We start from the raw sequence: 26,256 nt of genomic DNA on the forward strand, positions 1-26,256 counted from the left end.
GAAAACACTGACATTGGAGCGGAGACCACACGGAGCAGAAACAGTACAGTTTTAATGCGTTGCGCGGTTTGTTCCTCGTCGGCTGCTGTACCTCCGCCAGGAAGTCACACTGTTGCTATACTAATTTCATTCATTCTGCACGTTTGTGCATATAATATTAATATTACAGCACTCGTTAATAACTTCGTTTCACAATGCGCAGAAGAGCCGAAGCTCCGTCACCGAGCACTGAAGCTGTCACTGCTAATAATAAGGTAATGTAACGTTAACGACAGCAAACAGTCCTGTTAGCGAGCATTAGCCGACCAGAAGCTAACATGTTCATTTGTTTTCGGTTAGGCAGATGTCCGCTATTGACATTTATTTATTTATTATTCATGGCTCTTACAGTGTTTTGGAGCATGAAGCAGTTTCTGTCAGCTTTCTCTTATTTTGCCCAGAGTTAAGAGGAGCCAGACCCCTCAAACTTTGTTAGTTTACATTGATTATCTAATTCATTTTTTAAAATCTTTTTAAACGAATCATAGGCAAGCATCCTCAGTATAAACACAGTGAAATAAAATAATGAAAGAATGAATAAACAATCAAAGCAGTCAACACAAATTATATAAATTATACAGCTAGGTTAATAAAATACAAACTGCACTCTTTTTAAACTTTTCAGCGTTTACTTGAAAAGTTAAAAATGCAGAAGTCAGTGTGTGAGTTAACTTGACATTTTCCTCTTTGCATCATTGAGGTTCCAGATGAAAGGCAGCCCAGCCACACTGAAGTCAGAGGCAGTGTGTCTTACAGCTCTGTGCTCCTCAACATTGGAAAATGTTTGCTTCTGATCATCATCGTCCCTCCTTTCCTCAACTACGCCTCGCTTCAGAGAGAAGGACAGATGCTCTTGCCCAAAGGTTCCCTCATCTTAAAGTCCTTGTTTAATCTTACATTTATCCGCAAAACAGAATTTCCTTATTTATTCATTGTGTTGTTTAAATGAGAATGAGAAGCAGTCAGTGAAGCCTAATCTTTGATTCTGTTTTTTTCCCCCCATCTCTTACAACCAGACGGCCAGATTGTTGATGTTGGTTTGGGTCAAAAGATGCATCTTTTGTGTAAAGGACGAGGAAAGCCAGTTGGTAATAAACTGCTTGTATTTATTTATTTATTTTTCTGGCACATGGTTCTGTGTCTGGCTCACTTATGTTTTTTTTTTTCCTAAGCTCTGTCTAACCAATCTGTTTCCCTGTAGTTGTACTGGATGCACCAACTGGAATGTCCTCAGATGTTTGGTTTCATGCTCAAGAGAACGTTGCATCACTGACAAAGGTGGGGTTTGACTTGGTTACTGTACTGAATTAAAGGGGAGCATTTTGAATGAAACGTTAATAATATGACTGAATTAAATGTCCCAGATTAATTATATTTGTACAGTGAGGGTCAGTCTGGGGTCAGCAATGACACTGGCTTTGGCACTCAGATATCACTGTGGTGAACTTTCTCTGGAATCAGCTGTTGCTAATGCGGTCATGTTTTTTTTTTCACTGTCTGGGTCGTGTTGGGACAGCCCTTGCAGTGCCTTTGTCACCCCCTGTCAGCCTGGACTTTCTGCCGGCAGAAAGTCCAGGCTGACAGCCTGCCCCATGTTGTTTGTCTGAAATGTGACCCAGATGAAGTCATAGCCATGTTGGCGAAAGGCCCAGCTATATTAAGTAAAACCACTGCATAAGCAACAGGAAAAACAAACATACAGAGTACTGTTTACACCTATGTCTGTATCTTTTCTAGGCCACTCAGACATCATGCATTTTTAAAGCACTTACACACAACAGGGAGGGTCTGGATCCATACTGATCTGTAAGATGAGCTTGGTGTTGATTTAAAAAAAAAAAAAAAAAAATCTTCTCTGCTGTTCTTGTTTGTCACACTGCTCAGGTCTGTACATACGACAGAATGGGGCTGGGCTTCAGCAAGCGGTTGATTCAGAATGAAACCACGGGTACAGAGAAAGTTTGGGACGTGTCAACGACTGGACGGTGAGCGTGCTGTATTATCAGGCTGGTACTCTGAGCAGTTGTAACCATAGACGGCATATAAAAGATGAACGCACCCATTGTGGAAATTCCTTAAACCTGCACTATTTCTAATAGGCAGTGGCTAGTTGCAAAACACATCCAATTATGAGAAAGTGCATCTACCTCTCAGTTGATTTATTATATCAGTAAGCATTTTCCTGATGAGCTTAAGGTTCAAGCTCGAGTCTTATTTAAGTCTTATTTAATACAGCACAATGTTCATTTTGTGGATAATTATCCCATTTGCAGTAAAATAGATGATAGAGCTGGACATGCTTTATTTCTTAGCTACTGGCTTGTTTGTCTTGCCCTTTTTTTTCAGTCAGGACCAGCCTTCACTTATCGCTACTGTGATAAGTGAGGCTGAACAGTAGTCTACAGACCAGTAGATGTTAGATTCAACTCATTGTCACATAACGAAATGATCGTTCCAGATCACTCATCCAGAGACGAGCATCTGCGGTCATGCAGCCAGAGACTGGCGCTACCGTTAGGCAATGTGGTTTAAGTGTCTTGCCCAGGAACACAACACAACGCAGCGCAGGGACAGGGGCTCGAACCAGCACCCTTCTGGCTGCAAGGCGAGCACCTACCCACTGCGCCACTCCCACAGATAGGCCACTGGAACGCTCTCCGTGTGGAACATACCTGGTTTAATGGCACCATTTCAGTTTCTGTGACCTAGTGTAATGTTTGTATCAGTGTCGGGGCGTTGTGTCTCAGTGCTGCAAGAGGAAAAGTGATATGGGACTGTCTCAGGTTCTCATGCAGGAAATGATACAGTAAGCCACAGGTCCTTGATATCACCCACAGAAGATGCTGGTAAAGATCAAAGATGACCTTATGATTATTTGATATCCAAGTTAGAACAATAGTTACGTTTTTTCTTTGGTTTAATGTTCATATTTATTGTTTTACTGCAGAACAGAGAAAATTTGTGACATTAGGAAATGCGAGAAAGCTCAGAAAACGATCAGACAGCACATTACTTACGTTTTAGTATTTTTCCTGTTTGCAGCACATTTGGGCTTTTATTTACAGGATTATATTTTTACTTGCAAACAAACAAAAATATCGCAGAGGGCAACACATAGCTCAAGAGGAAAAATGTCAGTGAAGAGCAGGTAACAAAATTAATCTTTTGTAAGTGTAATAAGTGAGGCGTATAAAGTCATGAGAAAAAGACAGCGGGCAAAGAGTCACAAAGTATCTTACTCATAATTTTAATAATCTATCTGCTTTTCGTCTGTCATGAAAACCATTCGTCCAACTTATTTGGAATTGGGTTCTGTAAGCGTTTGAATCATGGGATGTACTTTGTTTTTCAGGGGACTGCATAGAGTCCAATGAGTCCATCTTTTTCACATGACTGTCGACTGAAAATGTGGACTGTTCTACTTTTCTCTCTGTTAGAAACTGAGTTCAGACTCCTTAAAGCTTCCCTGGCAACAGGCAGTGCCAAGCATCAATTTTAACCACTCAGCAAAAACAGGCCTTTTGGGTCTCTTGCAGTGTGGTAGGACAATCCTTATAAAGCCAATTAAGCCAAGTCGCATGCAAGTCTGATTGGGTTTATTTGATGGAAAGAGAGACCTTTAAAGCAGTAATTTAGGAAATTGCTCTTCAGTAAATTTAACTTTTTGTTTCCAAAGAAAAGGAGGAAAAAGAAGCACCCTGTGTTCACCTCAACTTCCACCAGATTGCATATACTTGGAGATGTGACAAAAAGTAAAGAACTTAGCCTGCTGCGCTATTGTACAATAACACATCTAAAATTCTGCTGTATGTCTTTGGCATAGCAGAGTAAATATCCACAGGGATTTAGTATTACTTTGATAAAGTGCCTGTTGGGGACTTCTCATTAATGTTCTAGCCAGAGACTGATGTGTGCACATACTGCTGAACACACCCTAGGCCTGCCCTGCTTCACGCTGCCACAGGATCGGGCTCTAATCTTCCTCTTTCTGACATCGTAACGCGTTTGTCGAGCCTTAAATCTGCCTGAGCAACGAGCAGCCGTGATTTGCCGACGGTCAGCAGTCTAGTTTACCTTGGCATCCGGCCCGGGAAGTGGTCGGCTGCCTGTTTGAGATGCAAGCAATCAATTTCCCAGGATTCAATATCTGAAGAGGTGTGATGACTCCCTAACCTTAACCCTGTGAGTCTTGTGAAATCTCTTCATTTCAGTGTGACACTTCAGGTTTGATTTATTAGCGCAACAAACCCAGGAACAGCAGATGGCTCTCGCAGAGGAGCTGCTGCACCGCTTGTAATGATGATGCTTCCCCTGATGATATAAGTTTGCTGGTGATTGTTTTTCCTGCGGTGTTTTGCAGTGGAAGGGAGCCAGCAGTCCCCTCCATTATGCTATCATTTGGGTTTTTCAGCAGTGCTGTTTATTTTGGTGCCATATCTGGAAAATAATGCATAAGAAAATGTAAAAATACGGCTGGTCTTACTTTTCATTTAACTGTTTACATTCATACATTATTGTAAGATAGAACGTTGCTTCCTAATTATGACTTTGTGGTAGGCTCTTGATATAAAGGTGTTAGGAGCAGATTAGAGATTAATGAGGTTAATGATGACCCATGGTATTCATCTGCCATGTTGGGAGACTTAGTGCCACCTAGCTAAATAAATAAGCTGGCCCAGTTTGCAGTGTGTCCTGGTTGTGCGCAGAGGCTGATGGGTGTTGCTGTCTTCCAGGATGGTGGATGATCTGCACCGACTCCTGCAGACTGCTGGGATAGTCGAGCCCTTTATCCTGGTGGGCTCTGAGCTCGGCGCACTCAATGGCAGATTCTACACGCATATTCATGATGTGTAAGTACTGCAGAATGGAAGAAAATGGAGGATTTTGTGTGAGAAATGCATCTAATCCTTTGCCCCACATCTCTCTGAAAGAAAGAAGAAAGAAACTCCATAACTTAATTAGGGCTGCAACAAATCATCGAGTAACTCAAAAAGCTCGATTATTTAAAAAAAAAAAAAAAAAAAAATCCTCAACACAAATTTTTTTTGCGCCAAATCTTCGTTTAATCCACGACTCTGTAGCGCTCAGGTGTTAAATTAAACAGCTCGCAGCCGTCCTGCTTTATCTGGCAGCGATACCTGCAACGAGCAGAGGTGAGTCTAAAAGGGGGGCATGAGGTGTACTAGGCCATATTTATTTCAAGGATTTAGAAACATTATTTTGCAGATTTAGATTCATATGAAACCTAAATAAAATATTAATATTTTAAAATGTAAAAATGAAAGCTTTTCCCCCCCAGTAAAAATATACATGGGCCAAAAACACATTTTAACATGCACATCATCAGAACCTTTTTTTTTTTTTTTTTGCTTCCTACTGATGCAAGAAAGCCCTCCAAGAGGACAGAGTAATCACTTTTTTTTACTTTGTCTTAGTTTAGGTTGGATGTGTACCTTATGGTATTTCACATCACTGTATTTGTGATTATTTATTTTAACATTTAAGAAAATGTTTTCTTTAAAAAAAATAGGATTTTAATATGGCCTGTAAATACATAGAAAGGATTTAGTTTTTTTTTTTTAAAGAGATGCTGTAAGCAGTTAAACTACTAAAAACTGTAATTTCTAAAATTAAACCAACGAGCAGTTCATTTTAAAAGATCCGATTACTTGAGTAATCAATAAAATAATCAATAGAGTACTCAGTTACTAAAATAATTGATGGCTGCAGCCCTAAACAGTAAACGGAGGCCACGCATCAAAGTTACAGTAACCATATGTGCCAAAATGCCAGCAGAATATTCATGTATTCAGTTGGTGATGCAGAAAATACCTGAATATGTTTTTGTGTTCTGCAGGATGAATCAAACTAGGAATGGAAATCAGATTAGAATATTGATCGGTCTGTCACAAAGAATATTCAGTCTAAATAATTAATTTGGATGGATGGATGGTCGATGTAACCACGGACTAAAGGGATTTCCGCGTCTCCATCAGTGGGACAGAGTCAGACCTGAATGCACTGAGTAGCCTATAATGTATACATTAGAAATAAACAGTAGCACTGAGAATGCATATGAACTTATGAATTCTCAAGATTTATCAGATTTGCCTTATTTAAAGGTCCAGTGTTGGCTTTGCTGTCGTATTCCTTTTATTTTCTTTATATCACCTGTTCCTCTAATAATGTCTCTGACTGAAGTAGGCGGCACTCACTTGATCCATATTCTATGGAAGGAGACACAAATGAAGCATCAAACGGCCCCTTTGTCCAGTGTGATCGTGCGCAGAGCCTGAAGCAGGAGGTTCATAACTGCTTATTGTGATACAGGCGGATTGCTGACTTAGGTTTTTAAAATTTGTCAAGCCAGCTAACATAAAGAAATCCTAGCACATTGAACTTGCTTCACAGTACAGTAAAACAGCAGTCACAGTAAATTTGGCCAGTCTGCTGTTCAAGACCACCTTCTTGTACACCTCCAGGCCACTTTCAGCACAGTTACTATTTTAGATTAAGAAGCAGGATGCTACAAAGCCTTGGAAGGCCAGATCCCGCTGTGTATATTGGTACAATAAAAACTTCTGCCCTTGAAAACCTTAAGAGGAACTCTGATTATGAAGAAGTAATTATTTTTAGCATTGTCATCAGTTAGAAAGAAAGCATACAGGCATTATCCAACAGTAATATCAAAATGAAAATGGTCATAGAGGTGAGGAGGTGAAAGCACGGCAAAGTTGGTGTTATTGTAAAAGGGCTCTGCTTTCTGTCATCAGCTGTTAGAGGCAAGCATATGGATCAAACTATCATTTTATGATTAAAATCTCTTCTGACAGCAATTTCAGAGATTACCTTCCACTGCCATAATAGAGTCTGCCTTTTTTATCTGAGTCTGTGCCCACATTTGAGGTCCATGGTGAAGATGCAGAGTAGCCTGCACAGTGGTTAGAAGGAGGCTTCCAGGGTGCAGCTCCTTTGGAAACCTGCCTGAGAAGATGTCCTCGAGGGGGATATCAGCCAATTTTAATGATGTATTTTTTTTTATTTTTATGAGCTGATTAGATCACAGCTCATGTAGCTTTTTTCAGGGATAGAGTAAAAACTTGGAGTTTTTATTTGAATTAAAGGTGGAGTATCTTGGCCTTTCTAGTTTCACTTGTGCCCACTCTATTTTTCATCTGTACCTGGCAAGTCCCCAAATTTGTCAGAGTGAAATAATAAATCATCTACCTAATCATTAATTTAAAATGTAAATTAAAAATTAATTTAAAATCTTCACGGTGCTTTATTAGATAGTCTAAATGAAGTGATGCCACCATCCACAGGGGGGAAAAAAATTGCCTAAATGAAGAGAAAATGTGTATGTCTTAGCCAAAGGTTAGGGACTGCTGTGGATTCAGACACACTGTGCTGCCAGCCTACTGTGTGAGTAACTGACTCAAAATAAAGTACAGCACTGGTGGTAGTAAATGTCATACCAAAGATAAGAAAAAGATCTAAATAAAATATACGTTATCCTTTAAGAGTCCTTCATGTTCTTAGCAAAATGTAAAGCAAACTAATCATAAAATTGCTTGATGGCATAAGGTAGGACTTCTTAAACTCACACTTTATAAAATATATTCCAGTATATGTTCCCACCATCTCACATGACTCACCCTTTTCAGAGACAACGTAGTGATTAACGTGACAAGCGGCCCATACCGGGGATGAAAGATTTAGGATTTAATCAGGCACAATGTTGCTGCTGTTACGGGAGAAAATTAAGAAGTGGTGAGTGGATGACACCTTTCCAAATGGAAATATTACCTCTGGATCTAGTGTACGTGTGGTCATCTGTCTGTGGGGACAAATCTCCAGGAAGACAGACGGGATGGCGCCATCCATCTCACACTCATTACTTCCCAGGCCGGGAGGGTAAAGTGGACAAGAGTAGTCAATGAGTCTTACTTCGTGTGTGTGTGTCTGTGTGTGTGTGTCCTCTTGTTGTCCTCAGGCGAGTGTCAGACCTGGTGCTGATTGATCCCATTCCAGAGGACATTTTTGAAGAGGACAAGTGGATGGAGTACTGGTGAGTTTGTAGGAAACTTCAGAGGACAGAATAGGGGGAGGGGGAGGGGGGAAGCAAAGATTCAAAGGAGAGAGAGAGAAGATGGAAATATGTTGAAGAAGCAAAAACTGGGAAGGGATGTGGAGTGGGAAAGAAGATTGAGAAAAGAGGAGCGTGGAAAAGGAGCGAGAAGGATGATAACAGCTCTGAGGGGCAGAGAGGAGGCAGATAAAAAAGCGAGAGGCAGGAAAGAGGTGAAAAAAAAGGGAAATGTATCAAGGAAAAGAGGATTAGGATGAGGAGAAGGGAGGCAGAGGCGCCAACGAGTCAAAATCTTCCCTTATTGGTATATATGCTAAGAAGAGTTGATTATCTTTACTGGGTGGGGCTCATTAGCATGATTAATTGGAGGCCAGAGAAACTCATTAGCTGATTGCACTCACTTGAGCAGGGAACAGATGAGGGGGGCAAGGGTTGTGTTGGTGGTTGGAGCTGAGTGACAGAAAATGGAATAACACTGTTTTAATCCTCCAAGCGAGATATATGTCAAGTGGTAGTCACTGTCACATCATATATCTCATTATGCATTAATTATCATACACCGGGTGGGGAGGGGGTTGTTATTAATGACAACCAAGAGTTCAGAGCAGGGCTGTTGGCTGTTGCAGCACTAACAGTATGTTAGTTTACAAGTAGAGCATGAAGTGAGATCATTAAAAGGTATTTCTCTGCCGAAGAGATTATAATTAATCAGATGTATAATTTTGCAAGCCATATTAAGCTTTTAGATGTCGCTGACAAACAGTGATGGCTGCATGATAAACAAAACTCTGTTGTGTAATTTTAGTGCTTTTGTCACCGTGTACAAAGCAGAACTTCATGCTCAAAACCTGATAGACTTTATTCTGTCCTCCATATGTCATTTGTAAGGTACAGTATTGTGCAAAAGTCTTTAGCCACCCCTTATTCTTTATATGCTGCTCAAAAACAATTAAAGGAATACTTTGTAAACACATCAGAGCTCAATGAAAAAAAAATCATGCTGGATATCTGTCTGGATATGGACTGGGTAATGTGTTAGGAACAAAAGGATGCCACATTGTTTGATGGCACTATAAATTATTAACCTGCAGAGGGGTGAATTCAAAGACCCTGCTGCTGACTGTTTGGTCTGAGAGACATTCACACCAGTGGCCTGTTGGAGGTCATCTTTAGCTCTGGCAGTGCTCATCCTGTTCCTCTTTGCACAGAGGAACAGATTACAGTGCTGCTGATGGGTTAAGGACCTGCTACGACCCTGTCCAGCTCTCCCAGAGTAACTGTGTGTCTCTTGGAATGTCCTCGATGCACTTGGCATCGTGGAGGAGTTGGGACTAACTGACTACCTTCAGTTGAGCGTCTACTGTTTGCTGAAGCCTCATTAGACATGGTGTCAGTGGAAGGGTGTTAGTCAAGAAGCCATTTTGCCTAAGAGAGTTGCCTTTTGGACACATGTAGGAATTCACTTTTGATCTTTAGACAATTTGTGGTTTTTAAAGCTTCAAATTCAGAATTTTAGAACTTTACATATTTGGTTGGTGCTTGATATGCAGTACTGTGATAGATTTGCGTCAACATAATTTATTTGCTTCCACCATAATTTTGTATTTTAGGCACACTTTCATTAACATATCTGAATAGAAATTAGCTTCCAAAAAAGAGTGAAACCCCCCCCCCCAGAGTTGATTAGTTGAGTTTTCATTAAAATCTGACCTTTATTAAAAATCAAACTAACCAGCATTTTTTTCCCCCAATTATCCAGAAGTAATTCTAAAGTCATAGCCCAACAAAATCAATTTGTGTTGTGCAAATATTATAAATGGTTATTTTGGGGGAATATGCATTGTTTAAGCACAAAATAAGCTAGCCTAACAATAAGCCTTGAGGAGCCACGATCTGTCGGAACACATAAACATCCTGTGCTGCTACTTCAAAGAGGGGTGTGCAACTCTTCTGCTGTTATATCTATCTACAAATATAATTAATAAAGGATGCAAGGTACAGATATGAGGGGCAAGTCAGTTAAAACAGATACAGATGGAAGCTGAACGTCTTAGTTTAAACTGAAAAAGAGTCACTAAAGCTTTCCAGGTGTTTGGATCATAGAAACTAAAAGCAGTTTTTCCAGGCTCAGTATGGATTTGAGGGATTTGCAGTCATATCCAGTCATTGAACTGAGTTAAATATGGCAGCATTTTTTTTTTTAAAGTTATGAGCCACAGCTGTAGTATTACAGGTATCAGTGCCAAGTGCTTTCAGTTAAAAAAACAAAAAACAAAAACTTATTGCTGTTCTTATAGTGTAAGATGTCTTGCAAGGTCTTCTACAATGAGTAATTAGGAGGCAGCAGATAGCGAATGGAACAAAAAGGCAGCCAACATCCAAAGACAAGCTTTGGAATCTCCATTCCTGAACTATTCCTGAAGATCCACCTATTTCCCATTTTCCTAGAAACATAAAGAAATGAGGGATGGCTTGAGACTTTTGCGCAGAAAATATATATGACAGAAAACATCAGTGGTTAAAGGATGGTTATGGAGTTCGTAGCTCTGTCCACAGCATGAGGCCACAGCTTGTAAAAGGATGAGTGAAGCCAGATAAGAAATGGATCTCTGAAACTGGCCTAATTTATACGGGACTCAAAGTGGAGCAGCACCATTTATCAGGGGTATGTGTCCAATTATCCTCTGATTAATAGGCATTCATTTCACTGAGTATGTGACACTGCAGCAATGATCCAGTTACTCTATGGAGAGGCAATATATAAATGAAATGAGCCCAAGACTTACATTTAATCAGTAAAAAAAACAAAACAATTTCATCATCTGCGCTTGGATTTCCATGGATGACTAAATAGGAGTGGGATAAACTGTATAAAGATACAAAACATGTTCAGCACCACTTTCACTCACAGCAGCGTCCCCATGCCACGAGCGTTCTCGCATTCCTTGCATGTTTTCTCTGTCTTAAATATGGATTTACTGGCTGTATGAGGTCTTATAGTATGTGGTACACAAGATAAGTAATGCAGGAGGGAGCAGAACTGCACCTGAGCACGATTGTGGGGAGACCATATCAGCTTTGCACTGGGACTGGAGGATTTACACATCAAAGACCAGCTCATTAACAGAGGCTTTCTCCCAAAATTAGTTCTGTTACATCCTACGAAATGAATCAGCACCATCTCCTGAGAACGGTGTGTATGTGCGTGTGTGGGCGTTTGCTTGTGCACACTTGTTGTAAAGGGTCAGCGTTCTTATTTGGGATGTTGGTGTGCAGACATCGCAGCATGTGTCTCGTTTCCTTGCGAGCATAGATAATGCTGCCTGATGGAAAAATCAAGCAGAGGGTCTAACGTTGAGATTAGGAGAAGCTCCAGCCTATGTCTGTAACCACAATACTTCCAGCCTGTGTCCCAATTTTAATATCACTACATTAAGAGGAACCACCAAGGTTTCTCTTTGGTCTTACATCGAGCCAGCCAAAGCTGATTACAGCCCTTTGGTCTAGTTCGTAGTAGCCATTTCAACAACACAGTTGATAGGAGTTTGTCCTTGGTGTGCTCACATTTACCACAAGACACATCCAACAACACACAGCATGGCAGGTAAAAGTTCAGCTCTTTTCTTCCTCATTCATTGAGAAAAGTCCTCATTTATGTACACAGTGGTGCTTTCTTTTTTTTTTTAAGGAGTTCGTATCCTTGATATGCATTAAGATGCTTCAGGCCCTTTCTAATTCTCTTTTAAATTCTCCCAATCTATGAGCTTGTTCATTTTGAACTGCATTGGCATCCATTGTCAGCCTGGTGGTTAATAGTTCACATACTTTGTCCTCACTCTCAGCCCACGGTTTCAAACGCTTTACTAGGAAATTGGACTGAGTTTGAATAGAGGAGACATGTTTTACCTGTTTTGCATCGCTCACATGTCATCAGTATCACTCTGAGAGAATTTCAGACTGTTACTCAAGTGCTGAAACGCTCTCAGAATTCCATCAGTGCTTTTGTTTGTTGAATCCAATATCATCTCTCTAAATGATGGTTCCTGCCTTTTCAACATTTCATAAATATTTTTCTGAGCAAGCATTTTTTTTTTTTTGGACAATGACCACATTTACAAACTCTGACTCAGCCTCCATTATAGTCCCCCTGTTCTCCCATGTTGACATAATTAGTTTTGCTACACAATTATCCTGTGAAAACTATCATAGTCTTTCTCTCTTTCTCTCGCTCTGCAATAATGGATGAAAACTGTGTTGACAGTCAGACTGCCCTGACTCTCTAGTTGGCCATTTAATGGCCAGAGATTCCAGCTGGGATGAGAGAGATACCAGCAGGTTTTCTGTTAAATATCACCAATAATAATGTTGTATTTAACAGCATGAATTTTTGTTGTGGTTTTATACACTCAAGTGTGCATCTCCTGTCTTCCTCCAGCCAAGCGTGCACATGTGTAGTATAAAACTAATTTATGCCATGGGGGATATATTTGCTCAGGGAGCAGAAACAGTGGGGAATGCTCTTGTCTAATGGGATGGCCCTTACAATTTAATGAATACTGATTGATTGGCAAATGCTCCGTTTTAATGCATTTAGTCAAACTCAGCCCTCAGAGGGGCACCACTTGAAAATCTCTTTCCTCTGAATCTCAGTTCTTGTAAATGTTTATCATCACTACGTGTTCTTTTTTTTTTCTTCTTCTTCATTGGTGGCTATTTTAATCATTCCAGTTTGGCGCTGTGACACAAAGCTTGCAGTCAGTGTCTGTTTTCCAGTATATAACTGAAGAATTTTAAATGAGATTGTCTTGCCAAGTTTATGTGCTGTGTAAATCCAGCATATTTTAAGCTGCATATTAGAATACGTGATGCATGTAAGAAGCCGATGAAGGAGTTTGTTCTGCAGCAAAGAGCCTCAGCGTAGGCCCGACAGCTGTGGTAGCAGGCCTGGATCTAACCCTGACTGAGTTAAGAGTCCCAAAGTGAAAATGACACTTTATGCACCATTCATCATCCAACCTGTCATTAGTATTCTCCACAAAGCATGGACACAAACAGACTCCAAGTTGTGGTAACATAAAGATGCATGAAAATTCTCTATACTTGCACATCACACACACTCTGCTGGCCACACAGCTTGCAGTGTGCAGCAGATAGACATGTTTTGTGGCTCACCTGGAGCCTGTTCTGTATGACAGGCAGCGTATGACTGTCATTTTGACTGACGACCGTTCAGCGTCCCACAACTGCTGCTTTTGGCTTGATTTATAAGCCAGACGAGGCTCAGTCAAAGTGTTTCTGTCCATCCACGCTGCACTTTGTTAGTGGATGAATTTACAGGCTTAACAGAATTTCCTCTCCTCTCCCCTCTTCTGTACTGTTCCTTCCCTTATTGTGATATTTAGACCTTTCAATTATACTCAGATTGCTGCAGTGGTTCATTTAATACTTTAAGTGGCATTATGTAATTTCTGAGCTCTCCTGCTCCCCGTCTCTTTTTCGTTCATTGGTAAACAGTAGCAGCCACTGATGACATATCCACTTTCCCCCTCAGAGCCCATTCGCTTTCAGCGTGAGTTTGCGTTCAATAACTCACTGGAGCACAGCCCTGTTCTAAAACCTCCTCAGGGATCCTGTGCTGAGATTGGCAGCAATCGCCCAGCCACGGGCTGCTGTGTTGTGGGGGGAAGTGAGGGAGATGGAGGAATGCGGGAAAAAAAAAAGAGAAAAAGCTGCAGAAATGCAGCAATAGGAGAAGCTGTAGCCTGACAAAAGCATGACACAAGGGCTATTGTAATTCATCCAAAAAAAAGAAAAAAAGAAGTTGAATTATTGGTTTTAAAAGTTAACCAAGAAATATAGCTTGTGGAGTGCTTTGTGGCATGATGATTGGGCTATTCAAGTTTCTTCATATTTACAGCATAACTAATCATATTTTAGCCTCATCAGCATGTGATTCATTGTGAATCACATCGCGATTCTTAAATGGCTCCCAGTGTGGCAGCCTCGTCTCAGTCTTTTCCTGACTCAGCTGTCCACTGAATCCCTGGTGAGTCAGGAAAGCCAAGTAATTGTAATTAGAAGCACTGTAAGTGTAACTATTGCTGTTACACTTCACTAATGAAACAAGGCTGCTGCTACCCCTGTGTATTTACCTTAGCGTAACCTATAGTGTTGATGCAGAGAGGAGGGCTGGAAGCAGACAAGGAATGCTGGACTGAAACTGACCGTGGTACAACATTGACACCTTGTGTTTGTGCTCAGTATTACATGTTCAAATTGTCCTTGTTAATTTAGACAATTATTCCAAGTTATTATACTCTCATTTCATGTTTAGAAGGATTCTTGCTTGGTTGCAAGGTACCAAACTGTGTACATATGATGTATTGGCAATGAAGTTGGATGAACTAGTTTCCATGTGCTTTTCAGCAGACTATCGATATGTACAGAAACAAAATCATGGAAGTTCAGTGTTGGTCCAGTGTTTATATTATTATTATATACTCTTATTTTGAAAAAGTGAAACAGTCAAAAGTCCAAAGTCTTTCTATAAGCTCATCACAGCACTTGGCAATCATCTTGGTAATAACTCTGGGTGCTTACTTGACAATTAATTGAATCACCAAACCAAAAAAAAAAATGTAAAAAACCCTGCATGGATAAAAATCCCTGCTGTGAATCTGTTGTGTGCATGCATGCTCAAATTTTTCCCTGTTCAGTTGTTTGTTGGCTCTTTGGGATCAAAGGTGGCACAATTGCTTTCTTTGCCATTACGGAGCTCTCTCATAGATTAGGTTTCTTTGAGTGCTCTCACTCTGTCACACTCTCTCTAATGTCTCTGGCAAAACACACATTTAAGTGGAGTCGAGGGACTTTAATATGAAGTTGAAAGGCAACATAAAATCTAACAGGAATGCTTTTACTGTCATTATGTTGCATTTGTTAGCCTCCTGAAGCTAGTTTGCAGCCTCTTTTAACATAAAAGATGCTGAAACACTATAGGAATCAAACATAAAGTCAGACTGTTAAATGTTAAAGGTAGAAATGTCCAGGTATGGTTCAAAGGCTGATTCATTTTTTCGAAGTATGTTACTTAAATGTGAGTAGCACTACACAACATAGGAGCATGTCTGTTTCATAAAGGTCAGGTTAAAGGTTACCTTAGTTGTAAAGTTGTGTTTTACTGTGTCGCAATATAAGAACTGTGGCAAAATGTCATTGTGCTGAAAGTCTTTTTTCCTGTCCTTGAAAATCTGGAATCATCCAAAGTATTCACACAGAGCAGTAGTATTTGCTTTACTGGCTGTTTTTTTTTTTCATCACTTGTAAATGTTAAAACCTACCTATAATATTTCCTTGTTTTAGTAAATGTTTTGCAAACATACTAAATATACAGTGGGGGAAATAATTATATGATCCCCTTCTGAATTTGTAAGTTTTCTCACTAACAAAGAAATGACCAGTCTCTTATTTTTATGGTAGTTTCATTTTAATGGACAGAGAGCGAATATCAACCAAAAATCCAGAAAAAACAATTTACATAAAAGTTAAATTAATTAGCATGTCACTGAGTGAAATAAGTATATGATTGCCTACAACCCAGCCAGAACTCTGGCCCAATCAGTCAATCAATCAATCAATCAATCAATCAATCAATCAATCAATCAATCAATCAATCAATCAATCAATCACAGATACTCCTGATCTTAGCTAGTTGTGTGTATAAAGCACACCTGTCCACAGAATCAAGTGTCTTCCATTCCAGCCTCTCCATCACCACGAACAAGACCAAAGAGCTGTCAGGGACAAGACTGTCGACCTGCACAAAGCTGGAATGGGCTACAAGACCGTCAGCAAGAAGCTCAGTGAGAAGGTGACAACTGTTGGTGTGATTATTATTATATAAAATGACCATCAGTCGCCCTCAGTTTGCAGCTCCATGCAAGATCTTGCCTCATGATTCAGAGAAGGCTTTGGAGAAAGTGCTGTGGTGGCATGAAACCAAAATCGAGCTCTTTGGCATCACCTCGACCTGCTGTGTTTGGAAGAAGAGAAATGCTGAGTATGACGCAAAGAACACCATCCCTACAGACACGCACGGAGGTGGAAACATGATGCTTTGGAGCTGTTTTTCTGCTAAGGGTAAAGGACGACTTCACTGCGTGTAGTGGCCAACGGACGGGACCATGTACCATAAAATCTTGGACAAGAACCTCCTTCACTCAGCCAGAACACTAAAGATGGGTCATGGATGAGTCTCCCAGTATGACAATCAACCAAAACGTACCAACAAGGCAACAGTGACCTAGCCAGTCTCAGACCTCAATCCTATAGAAAAATCTGTGGAGGGAGCTGAAGCTTCAATTCGCCAAGCAGCTGAGAAACCTGAAGCATTTAGAGAGTTCCTGTAAGAAGAGGAGTGGGCCAGGATCTCTCCTGAGATGCGTGTAGACCTGCTGACCAACTACAAGAACCATCTTACTGCTGTGCTCGACAACAAGAGTTTCTCCACCGAGTACTAAGTCATGTTTTGCTTGGAGATCAAACACTTGTTTCACTCAGTGACATGCAGATCACTTTGTAACTTTAAAGTGTTTTTTTTTTCTGGATTTTTGGTTGATATTGTCTCTCTCCATTAAAATGAGACTACCATGAAAATTAGAGACTGTTCATTTCTTTGTAAGTGAGAAAACTTACAAATTCAGCAGGGGATCAAATAATTAATCCCCCCCACTGTACAAAAAGTGAGTTCTTACAGGTACAGGTTATTTGGGCTTCTAGGTTATGGGCTGATTAACCTACACTGAGAGAGCTGGAGTTAAAGGCCACATCATGTACCTGTCCACGTCTGTATGTCTGCCTTTTTCTAATGGTCTTTGGTAATGGTATTTTTTTTTTTCTTAAGAAATGTTCCTTTGGCGTAATAGTTAGTTGAGCCCTCTGTAATAGTCCATGTTTAAATGTTCTGTGCTCATTGTAATAGTTGGCAGAAGCTCGTGTAATAGTTCGTGTTTTGTGTGTGAGCAGGCTCTCAGGTAACAGAGGCCCTGCATATGAAATGAGATGGTAATGAGCAGGAGGAGGAGGGGAGCCTTATCACTATAGGGCCAAATTCCGACAGTGAATTGCGCAGTTGTAACAAAAGTAACAGAGCGTCCATTCAGCCTGCACTAATCCAGATGGGAAAGTCAAACAGCAGAAAGTCCACGGCACAAACTCATTTCATCACTTTATTAATTTAGATATTGCCTCCCCGCTCCTGTGGGGAGAAAAAAAAAAAAGAGCCCCTCTGAAATGACCAACATCGGTGAGGCGTTTTGCTCTACATGGTTCCCCCACTTCGTCTCCTCCCGTTATCTGTTTAATTCATCCCGCCAATCTTGGCTGTCTTTACCCACTAAATTTCCCTTTGACACGCATGCCTTGCTTCGCATAATCCTCACTCGGGGGCAGAATTAAAAATGGAAAAAAGAGGAGGGAATAGGACAGGTGGCTGGAGAATCCTTGAAATAATGTTCAGTGCCAGACCCAGCACTGATTTGACTAGATTCGAATTGGGGGGCTGATAGGGAGATTTTTTTATTTTTTTTTCCCCCCTCCTTTATTTTTGGAACCAAGGGGTAAGAAAAGGGTGACAGGTGGAAAATGTGCAGAGAATGAGAAGTCCCTTCAGAGCCAGGTCGAAGAGTCAGTTCTAAATTGTGGTGCCAGAATGACTTCAGGGGAAAACTGTGGAAAGGGAGATGAAAATGTCAAAATGTCACTCTCCGGAGGTCTGATTTGAAAAGTTTTCTCTGTCTACTGAAGACTGAGAATTAGAGCAGCAGTTTCTTTTCTCCCTCTGTCTGTATCCATTATTGACCTGAAGGGCCTATTTCTTCTACCATGAATATGGCAGATGTGTTATCTTTACACAGCTACTGGTGGCAGTTGATCATGTATTCTCTGCTGTTTGTATCAGCTTTATCTGACCAATCAGCACTGACACGCTTTGCTGGAGCAGTGCTCCATATGCCAAGCTGCAGGTCTTTGGGTACGGATTATCAACAACAGGTTAAATGGGTTAGTTTACACATGAAAGATGCATGTTTGTGATGGCGGTTTGATATGAGGAGAATAATGCAAGTGAAACCTGCCTGGAGTTTCTTTGGGGCACCGCTACCTCGTGCAGTTACAACTCTGATTCAAGTATTGGTGAGTTTTGGATTGGAAATGATCAGTTTGTTAACTGAATAACCAATTAAAAGAAAATGTTATGATAGTGTTGGGCGACTCCTGTGGTTGCCTAAAGAAATTGTGTAGATCTGTAATGGCTCAGTCACACTAGAGTAAAAATAGGATGGCAACCTCCTTGCAACTAGGAAAAATCATGGTCGCACTGTGATTCTCTTTTTGCGAATGCAAGTACTTGTGCAACATTCTCGACCTCTGGGTGGTCACTTTTGCTCAAAAGGTGATTGCACAGAGAGACTGCTGAACCTTTGCAAATAATTGCCATCTAATTTATAATTACACACTGATTGGCAGCACATTGCAATCAGTCTGAGTCAGTCTGTGATGATGAGCGTGTGTCATCTTCAATGCGTCTCTTTGCAACAGAGGACTTGACTGAGCAGGTTGCTAACAGGTTGTATTCTGGTTATACTCATATGTAAAAGCAAGGGTGGAGAGTGCTTATGTCTTTTTGCAGTTAAATTTCTGCAACTATGTCACTATTTGTGGAGAAATTTCTGGGTTTCCATTTCAGATTTACTGTATGAGGGTCTAGTTGGACTCTAAGTACTTAATGTGAATTTCTGACTTTGTTTTATCACCTCCATCCATCCATACATCCATTCATCCATCTATCTTCTTCCACTTATCCAATTCAGGGTTACAGGGGGGCTGGAGCCTATCCCAACCATCACAGGGGGAGAGGTAGGGTATTCCCTGGACAGGTTGACAGTCTATCACAGGGCTAACAGAGAGACAGACAACTATTCACACTCACATTCAGATCTCTTTAGAATCACCGCTAACCCCATGCATTTCTTTGGAATGTGGGAGGAAGCTATAGTCCCCAGAGAGATCCCAAGCAGACACAGGGAGAACATGGAGACTCCACACAGGAAGGCCTGAAGATGGCAAAAGACTGTGAGTGGTTGCACACCAGGTCCTCATCTTCAAGGCAACCATTTGAAAGCACTTAAGATTGCAAGTTCATTGCACGCGATCACACAATTGATTCATGCTGCAGCCATTGCTTTCCTAGTGTACTGAAGCATAAGAGAAATTAACCCTGTTTCCTGATGAGTTTATGGTCTCTCTTGCTACTAAATGCAACATGATGTTAATTTTGTAAATTATTGTACACTTTAGCCCTTACTATCTTGTGATTAACAATTGTTGCTGTATTGTAATGAATTTTTGGTTTCTCATATCTGATCCTAGTTTCCAAGCCAAGGTTGCAATGGCCAGAGTCCTCAAAGAAACCAATCAGTAACCCTGCGGTAGCTGTGTGCATCTTTTATTTACAGTAGCGTAATGACTGTAAACACGCTGACGCTTTGAGCTAAATGCTCATCATCGTGGCATATTGCTCACACTGATAGTGGCAGGATCATGCTGAGATTAGCAAATATTCATAATGCTAATTGAAGATAGTATCACGCTATATGGTAATTAGCACTAAACTTATAACCACACATTAAGTATCGGCCAAATTAGAATTTAAGATGAAATCAAATTTGTGTCCCTCTGGTAGCTATACGGAGCTAAATTCATTAGGATTCATCCTACCTGCAGGGGAGTTGTGCATTTTCTGCCAGTCTTACTAGGAATGCTTTCTTTCTGTTGTAGGCTAGAGCAACAGCAGACCAAATTTCAGACTGATCGACAGAAGCCAAAGAGAAAAATACTAAATATTTGATGGTCAGAGCTTCTTGAATACCTGGATTTGCCTGTTTTCTGTGTTTATTAATTGAATATTTTGCCTCTGGGAAACTATTTTGAGAACATTTCACAATTTCTGTTATTTTATAGTCCAAAACCAATTATTCAATTTGTAAAATAATCAGCACTTAAAGTGTTTAACCTTCCCTTAGTAGAGTGTAACACAGGGGTTAAAAATGTCTCAAATCTGTTCACACTTGTTGTTCAGATGTTGAAACAGATAGGGCTCTAACACTGAGGTGCAGTGCTGTAAATCTGATCCAGATCAGGCTAAAACAGGTATGAGTGTCTCTGTGCAGGGGTACAAATCTACAGTGTGCGTGCTCCATGTAGAGGCAGGGTGCGAGGCACGGCAATGGCGGCGGCAGGCGAGTGGCACTATTGATTGGGCTCCACAGGCTGAGACCAGCCAATTCAGAGCACCAGTGAGCTGAAACCGATTGAGGCTCCTGAGTTACAAAATCCTGCAGCTCTTCTTCTCTCACCTGCCAAAAAAAAAGAAAGAGAGAGAGAGTATTTCTCATTCGGGAGGCAAATGTTTTCGAAGAGAAATTTTGAGATTCAGAGTTGAAAAAGACTTGAGGAAAAGCAAAATATCATGCATGACACTGCTCGAGTCGTTCTGTGTGTGTGTGTGTGTGTCTGTGTGCGCGGCTGTTGTTCCTTGTGGCAGGACCATACAGAGCATTAGTGTGCTGTTTTGCAGCACAGTTTAAGATCACGTGAAGCTCCCACTACCAATCTGCCAGTCTCTTTTATCTAGTGATGATGATAATAATAATAATAAAGTTTTTTCTCTCAATAAAGATGCGTGCTCACTGCTCAGAGGACGACAGGCAGTCTCACCATGTGCAGTTTTTCAAGCTAAAATTGCTCTTCCAGGTTTAATGGTTCATTTCTTTTAATTAGTTTTTATGTAATACTTCAGAGTAAATAGCTTAAAGTCTGCTTTTATTGACAAAGTGCCCTAACTGCAACAGTAAGATTTGCAGCCACTTTTGAGTCTTTGTCCTTTTTTAGGAAGAAAAACAAGCAAACAAAAACATGCCAAACCAAACCAAGCTTGAACTTTGAATTATACACAGTACTGTTGCATCCCCAGTGGTGATAAAACCCACTGAGAATCATGCAAGTCCTCTGCCTCCATTGTCTCTTAGATAACTTTTTAGCATGTTTTAGTGCACACTCTTTATAACAGCACACTGTTTATAACTGCCAAATGTGGTTTTCTGTGATCATCTGTAATGAACTGACATTGTCCAAACTGCTGAAGGTTTTCTTTTTGGGTGAATATCTGTGTGTGTGTGTGAATTTTTTCAGGTATGGTAAGGTGGTGCCGTCATTCCAAGCCAAGCAGTTTTCAGCAGCTACAGGGCTGAGCCGCATGCTGATCATACTGGGGGCAATTGAACCAACTGTAAAAGGCGAAAATGTCTCCGAAGAGCTCATCCAGCGGCAGGTCAGGCTGATGCACACTCTCACCAAGAGCACGTCCTCATCATCAAAACATTAAAATGTTGCTTTAATGTTGTGTGAAAGTGACACTGCAGGTCAGGCATGACCTTTATTTAGGAATATGTCACTAGTCACCGGGGGTAGAGGGGCTATCATACCATAAATGGTGACAGTTTTGCAGACTGGATACAGGGATTTGACTCATTAGTTCATTAGTAGTGTGAGTTTCTATAACCAAATCAAAATCAGGAGTGGAAAAAATGACATCTTTCAAGTGTTTCAAATGTTCTTCCTCTCACCTTTCCCGTGCAGCCACAGGATGGTGCTAGTGCGAGAATAATCCCGTCTCCTTTTCAGCAGAGATACGAGTGGGTGATGATTGCAGGAGCGTTTGTCTTCGTACCGTCAGAGACTGTGAATTCGGCGTGATATGACACCAGACATTTTAAATAAACGAAAACTGAACCCCGTCTCCCGGAGCTGACACGATGCCGCGAATGCACTGTATCTTGTGACGCCTGCTATATTGTAAAACCTGGCCTTTTGACAGGTCATGCGGTGTGTGTGAGGAAGAGGCTGTTAATAAAAGCTACAAGCGTTTTGCTATGTATTGCAGATGAGCTTTTTTCTGCAGGGGAGGGAGGAGGGGTTATTTTGCATTCGTCCATACTCAGATTTGCTGTGAATCACACATACAGCTGAGCCACTTCTACCTGTCATGAAGTCCTGTAGTCATTTTCGCTTGCTGTTAAAAAACATCACAGGCTCGGGAGTAGGAATGGATTTCGATGATGAACAACAACCAGCCAATATCTTTAAAAACACAGAGAAATGCTCCATACACTCATGCTTATATTAGCAGAAAAACAAAGCCTTTAACATTCGTTTTGGGGGCATTAGAGACAGGTACAATATTAGAGATTTTTCTAACATCTGCTCAGTATTACCCTTTTTATTTTTTTTCCTCCTGCAGCTGTCTGTATGATGCAGTGACGTATGCTAGGGGATGAATGAGAACGGTTCGTTAAGACGCCTTGTTCTCTGCTGCCAGCCACCCACGATTTGATGGCAGCAGTGATGAGGGACCTATTTCAGCTTTTCAAGTGTTACAGTTGTTGCCAAGGAGATAAGGACATCATTGTGCTTGAATTCTCCAAGGACAGAAAAAGGTTTTTTTTTTTTTTTTAGACAGGATAGTGAAGGTTATAATGTACACACACACACACACACACACACACACACACACACACACACACACACACACACACACACACACACACAACTCAGTATAGCATGCGTTCTGTTTCTCAAGGGCATGTACATGTAGCCACTGCTTAATTGAACTGGACCTGAATTGTTTGCTGCAGTGATGAAGGCAGCAGAGGTGTCTGGTTTGTCACATGGAGGTGAAAGCTGGAGTTAAAGATGAATTCTGCTCAACTTGCGAATTCACATAAATTCTGAAGCGTCGTGAACTTTTTCAGCCCGAGAACAAGAGACAGATTTCAGATGTGTTATCGGTGTTTCTGCTCTGAGCTGCTCTGCTGAATGAGACGGGCACTGCCTTCACTGCATTCAGATTGGATTACTATAGAAAATGGTATCACTGCTTTTCCCATCTTTTACAAATCATTCTGCTAATGTAAATTTTCTGTGAAGAAGTTAGTGGCGTCTTTGTTCTTATTGGAGGACATTGAATTGTGCGTGGAGCTGTTGGTCCAGTTATAGCTGCTTAAGGGTTCTGGGATGGTTAGACATAAAATAAAAGGTTAGACATAAAAGGATACATTGTTTTTTTTTGGGTGCACATGAAATGGACCCAGAACTGTCAGCACTATGTGCTGATATGGGATTGAAGTTGTGTGAAGACAGGCTAAAAGGGTGCCATGCTCTGACTGTGGAATAGGTTAATTAACATGCCTGCCAATTAACTAATTAAGTCTTTTATTGGGATTGCTTGATTAACCATCAGTGGATAAGGGAACCTGCACTGTTTTTTAAATGAAACTATATACATTACTGCAAAAAATGTAGCCACTTAGATTCTTGTCCATCATATTCATTCAGTAGCACCACAATAACTCCAAACATTCATTCAGAGCAATAAAGAACACAAGAAGAACAAAGAGTCCTGCAACTGATATGAACAATGTGATATGAATCCTGCAGGGCGCCGATCTCAGCATTATGTTTTTGGTCTCTAATTGCATGTAGAGACGGATGACATTGAGATGACCTAAATTCACAAAAGAACTGTGGCAAGTTCTCCAAGTTGAAGTTGAACTCTGAAAAATTGTGTGCAAGTGTACCAAGGTAAAACATGGACAGAAAATTTGGTTTAGTTTTTATCTGTTTAATGCACTTTGTAGAAGAAAAAAAAATAGTGCACAGTAAAAAATAGTGCACAGTATTTTTTAAAATGACATTTTTTTGAAAGTATATATTACCTTCGGTGTCTAAAGTTGCACACAGAGCTGTGCATTTGTAAATAATTTACATAAATATGTCTCTTTAAACCAAACCACCTGCCCGATATTGTGTAAATCCCCCTTCTGCAAGCACAACAACTTTAACATGTTGAAGCATGGACCCTGACATTATCAGCTTATGTCAGTAGTGAGGTGGTGCCTCCATGGATCAGACTTATTTTTGTCTGTTCTTTGAGGCATTCGCACAGCTAGTCGTCTACATGGTATTAAAGAAAACACAATTCATTGCACCAAACTACATCTATTTATTCACCTTTCTTCATTTAAGTTCTGACGTTTGATTGACACATGCGCCCCCTGCAGGAGCTTTCTGGAGCAGGCACAGGTCAGTATAGGTGCTCTGAGAAGTCTGCGGCTGTGCCCCCCCCCCACAGTGCGCTGCGATGCCCTGTGTGCTCTGAAACCTTTCTATTATAGCCAGCATCAAGGTTTTCAGGAACTGGGCTTATAGTAGCTCTTGTGTGTGGTTGAACCACACAAGCCACGTGTGGCTGCACGTCAGTGAGTCTTGGGCACTTGTGACCATACTGCCTGTTTCACAAGGTTGTTCTTCCTTGGACCACTTTAGGCAGGTAAACGGGGACAACGCAGCAACACCTGTAGATGTTATCAGCCAGTTTTCTAGCCATTGCAAGTTGGCCAATGTCAGAGTTGATCAGATACTTGCTCTGCATATTTTTCTTGTCTGTCTGAGAACTCAGTGCCCTGTTTCAGATGTTAGGATGTAGTAACTACATGCTTCCATTCTTCAGTCTCAGATGGGGACAGAATTCGGATGAGGTTACAATAAAATGCACGAATGTGACCACTGACAGCTTCATACATGTTTTTCTTATTGTCGTGTAAGTTTTTTTCCTCCTGTGAACCCACATTGATGTTAAGGTGTTTTTTTTTCTCTCTCTGTGCTTATAGAAATACCTGCTAAGTAACCCTGCCCACCAAAGTGCTGCTGTAGATGAGCATTACTTTCTGAACGAAAGTGCAGCTCAAGTCAGGTATGGCGAAGATGTGTAGACAGCTTTTTCCCCAGATTTTTGTTTTGCATATTTGCATATGGAATTCAGAGTGAACTTCAAAATATGATTCTGTAATTTTTTTTTTCAAAGGGACATAACGAAGTTTAAGCCCCTCTCCAGCAGGACATCAGTGAGCATGCTCACGGGGGAATCCTTTGACATGCAAATGCCAGAGCACCTAAACCAAGTGAGTGTGTTTACTGTAGCTGCACAACTTCATGCTGCATCATTAGGTCTGGTACAGTGACTGAACAATGCTCTAATAACATGGTAAATCAAATTCCCCATGCACCAGATGGTAGCGAAGCTTCAAAAGAGGTTTCTGGAGGAATCCTACCCATCAGCCAATCACATTCACATAAAAGGAGCAGACCGGCGAATGATCTACAAGAGGCCATCTGCCATCAGCCAGCACCTGAGGAAGCTAGTCAACCAACGACAAGCCAAACAGCAGAGCGAGTGACCTGTGTCCAAAATGTAACTACACCCCAGACATGAACGGACTAATAAGACAATCAAGTTACTTTTTTAAAAACGTCTTTTTTTACTTTTCTTTGCAGCAATTGGTAGCGATCGTCTAAACGTCTGCTAAGGTTCATCAAGAAGTCAATTTCAGAACACATTTTTGCAGAGCTCTGCTTCATTGGAAGCTTTTTAATTGAAGATAACTGGAGGGTATTCAATGTGATGAAGTATTTCCTGTCTTAGATTCATCTTATCTTTCTAGTTGTTATTTCAGGCTCTTCACCTGATTGGCCAGTACCAAAAATTAATACATTATTCCTTATCAATGCAAAGGCCACACACACGTCACTGCTCAACCGGATACTTTTTTATCTCACTTGGTTCTGTCTTAATATTCTGTCATGTTATAGCCACAAGGGAAGGTACATAGAGCCCTCTTGCTCTGTTACATCAGTTTAATTTGTTACTTGCAGATAGCTGACCTCTGCTTTTTGGACTTTTTTAAACTCCTGTGTGCTTATTTTTTTTCGATGGGTATGGATTAGTGCAAAAGAAACACCAGAAAGCGTCAGTTTATCCTGAGGATTTAAGTTTAATTATGACACCACATCAAAATAAAAATTTCCAACAGATCTGGAATTTAATTCCATCCATATACATGCATAGCAACAACGTTTTAAGAAACATTTTCTCCCATAATCAGGACATTGGAATGATCATTTTACATCAGTATCCCCACTGACCTCCCACCCATCTTGTTCATCAGCAATAAACT

General features: G+C 40.7%; 1 protein-coding gene across 2 annotated transcripts; it reads left to right on the forward strand.

Moving 5' to 3' along the window:
* Positions 1-90: 90 nt before the first annotated feature.
* LOC115795087 (uncharacterized) lies at positions 91-26,253 on the forward strand. 2 transcript variants are annotated; one of them, XM_030750878.1, is made up of 12 exons: positions 91-254; positions 740-902; positions 1,056-1,127; positions 1,241-1,317; positions 1,924-2,024; positions 4,773-4,889; positions 8,033-8,107; positions 21,377-21,515; positions 24,913-24,995; positions 25,107-25,203; positions 25,312-25,493; positions 25,577-26,253. In XM_030750878.1, the coding sequence occupies exons 1-11, from the start codon at positions 195-197 to the stop codon at positions 25,477-25,479; spliced, it is 1,152 nt and encodes a 383-aa protein (XP_030606738.1). In that variant the 5' UTR covers positions 91-194; the 3' UTR covers positions 25,480-25,493; positions 25,577-26,253. The 2 variants fall into 2 exon arrangements, with proteins under 2 accessions (XP_030606738.1, XP_030606737.1); XM_030750877.1 differs by having other exon boundaries at positions 25,312-26,253.
* The last annotated feature ends 3 nt before the right edge of the window (positions 26,254-26,256 follow it).

This window comes from Archocentrus centrarchus, chromosome 16 (assembly GCF_007364275.1).
Source record: "Archocentrus centrarchus isolate MPI-CPG fArcCen1 chromosome 16, fArcCen1, whole genome shotgun sequence".
NCBI classification, from domain to species: domain Eukaryota; kingdom Metazoa; phylum Chordata; class Actinopteri; order Cichliformes; family Cichlidae; genus Archocentrus; species Archocentrus centrarchus.

Bases quoted from the DNA above. Each gene is read 5' to 3' on its own strand.
- LOC115795087 (XM_030750877.1), top strand. From the start codon at position 195: ATGCGCAGAAGAGCCGAAGCTCCGTCACCGAGCACTGAAGCTGTCACT. The intron at 903-1,055 runs GTTCCCTCATCT...TCTTACAACCAG, and splicing joins ACAGATGCTCTTGCCCAAAG to ACGGCCAGATTGTTGATGTT. The intron at 1,318-1,923 runs GTGGGGTTTGAC...CACACTGCTCAG, and splicing joins ACGTTGCATCACTGACAAAG to GTCTGTACATACGACAGAAT.